At 40.3% G+C, this 2,114-nt stretch overlaps 1 protein-coding gene across 1 annotated transcript in view; it reads left to right on the top strand.

The window, feature by feature from the left end:
• The window catches only part of CEP128 (centrosomal protein 128), a 249,572-nt gene that overhangs the window by 103,989 nt on the left and 143,469 nt on the right, over nt 1–2,114 (top strand). Inside the window, exon 13 of the mRNA XM_019518700.1 lies at nt 1,367–1,510. Coding sequence (XP_019374245.1) covers nt 1,367–1,510 — 144 coding nt within the window. The remainder of the gene's footprint in view (nt 1–1,366; nt 1,511–2,114) is intronic.

Here is a 2,114-nt window from a genome sequence, read left to right on the forward strand (position 1 = left end):
ATGCGTCACCTATGCACACAGCTGTCCTGAGAAACGTTTTCTGGCCTGTGAGGCTCATAGTGGGGCTGGAAATTTGAGCCTGCTGCTGAAATCCAGAGCATGGAGCCCCACTGGAGATATGTGTTAGCAGTGGGGATGAGTAAAGTCTATATGATTCCCTGTGGCCCCTGATACTGTCAGGGATCCTGCTGTTGCCATGTCCAGATCTGGCCCTATGGTCCCAATCTGGTATGGGAAGGCAAGTGAGTTTGACACCTCTGGTTTATACTAACACATTTGTGTTATTGAAGTGGTAACATGGGTCCAGTGTCCCATTGAATCTTGCTTTTGTTTAAGCATCACTTTTGCTATTTTATGGTACAACAACTTTTACATGGACACATTCTCATAGTTATCTAAATGGAGCTGTGTTCTTCACATTTTCAAAACCTTTTGTTTCCAGAGAAACCATAAGAACCCAAGTCTAGTTAGTATCAAAGTCACCATTCTGAGGTAAGTAATCCCCAAGGTGGTGAACTATTAACCTCATTTTGAACCTCTTAAAATTACCAGTATGTTTAAAAATGAGCTTGTTAATGACGACAGTCCCTCAAGCTAATTTGGACATTTTAAACTTTTCTTGGCTTGTTTTGCAGTTATAACAACTTTTACTATAAACATTTTTAGAAAAAACAAGCAGAAAGGAAAAATGTCCTTATGCATATTTTACCCATGAAAATGAATACATGTTTACAATAGTGTTATAAGAGAAGCCAAAGGTTCACAGAAAGGGATATGGGCTGACGTTTTATTTGTGTATAATAGAGTTTATAAACTGAAGTTCTTGACTGTCAGTTGAGGAAGAGATTGCTGGTATTTATTAGATAGAATTTTTACCATAATGTATGGTTAAAAATGGAAATGGCACACACTTATCCAGATACAGTATCGTGATAATTAATTATTTAGTACTTTTCACTACTGTGCACCAGATCTTGAGGTGAAATCCTGTGTTTTGAAATCATTGACAACATTCCCGTGACCTCAGTGGGGTCAGGATTTCATCCTTGTTTCTTTAGGCAAATATAAAATTGGAATAAAGAGGTAGAAGAGAACACTAACTGCTTGGGGTCCAATGAGTTAGAAGACTAGTATCTCCCTACTTCTGAAATAATGCTTTAACTGTCCGTATCTTTAAGCTATACATGAATTTAAGGTCATTAGTTGTGGGATATTTATATATGTCTGTTGAAAGTTTGGGAAGAAGAACGTTGAATGGCAAAGGAAGCAATGAGAAAATTTTAATTTGTAGGATATGGTGTTTTCATTTCACATAGCAGGACTGTTTAATGGTTCACACTGCTTTGTAGTGGTTGAAAGGTCTGAGCGGGAGAAGCAAGAGCTGGAGAAACATATTCTGGAACTAAGAGCAAAGCTGAGCCAGTGTGTTGTAGCCTCGGAAGTGGAAGAGCTGAAGCGATGCATAGAGTGCAAGGACAAAGAGAAAACACAACTTACAACACATATAGAGGTAACCTTTTTTCTTTTTTAAATGATTTTATGTATGTATGGTTATGGTAGGTCACATGCTAGACTGGGTGATAATTCCAGCCTCCAAAGCAGTGTGGTTTCTCACCTGTCTCTCATTCACATTTTCTAAACCTCTTTGAAGTTCATCTGCATGAATCTGGGAGGCAATTTTGTGTTCCCTTTTCCCCTCCTTCTCCTCTGACTGCTACATGTGCCAGGTTTGTTTGGGGCTTTTTAAGCCTTCTTCAGAGATATTGGGTGTTGGCTGCTGCCAAGCTTGGGGATTTTGACTGAAATGTGCCAATGCTCCTGCTGGAATTAAAGCCAGAGGTTTTTGGCTAGAGGGTCTTCTGCCCACCCCCCCACTCAGTGTCAGATCATTTGCCAGATCTGGGGTCAGGAAGGAATTTTGGAGTCATATTGGTACAAACTGTGAGGGGTTTTGCCTTCCTCTGTGGCAGGGGCATGTCCATGTTCCTGGGATCTTTTGAGTATATATTTCATCGCCTTTTACAAAAGCAGGATGTTGGCCTCCATAGTTTCATAATTAGTAGGGTGGGAAGGGACCTGAGTAGATCATCTAGTCCGACCTCCTGCTATGGCAG

Source organism: Gavialis gangeticus, unplaced genomic scaffold (assembly GCF_001723915.1).
Source record: "Gavialis gangeticus isolate Ggan-Ray unplaced genomic scaffold, GavGan_comp1, whole genome shotgun sequence".
NCBI lineage: Eukaryota > Metazoa > Chordata > Crocodylia > Gavialidae > Gavialis > Gavialis gangeticus.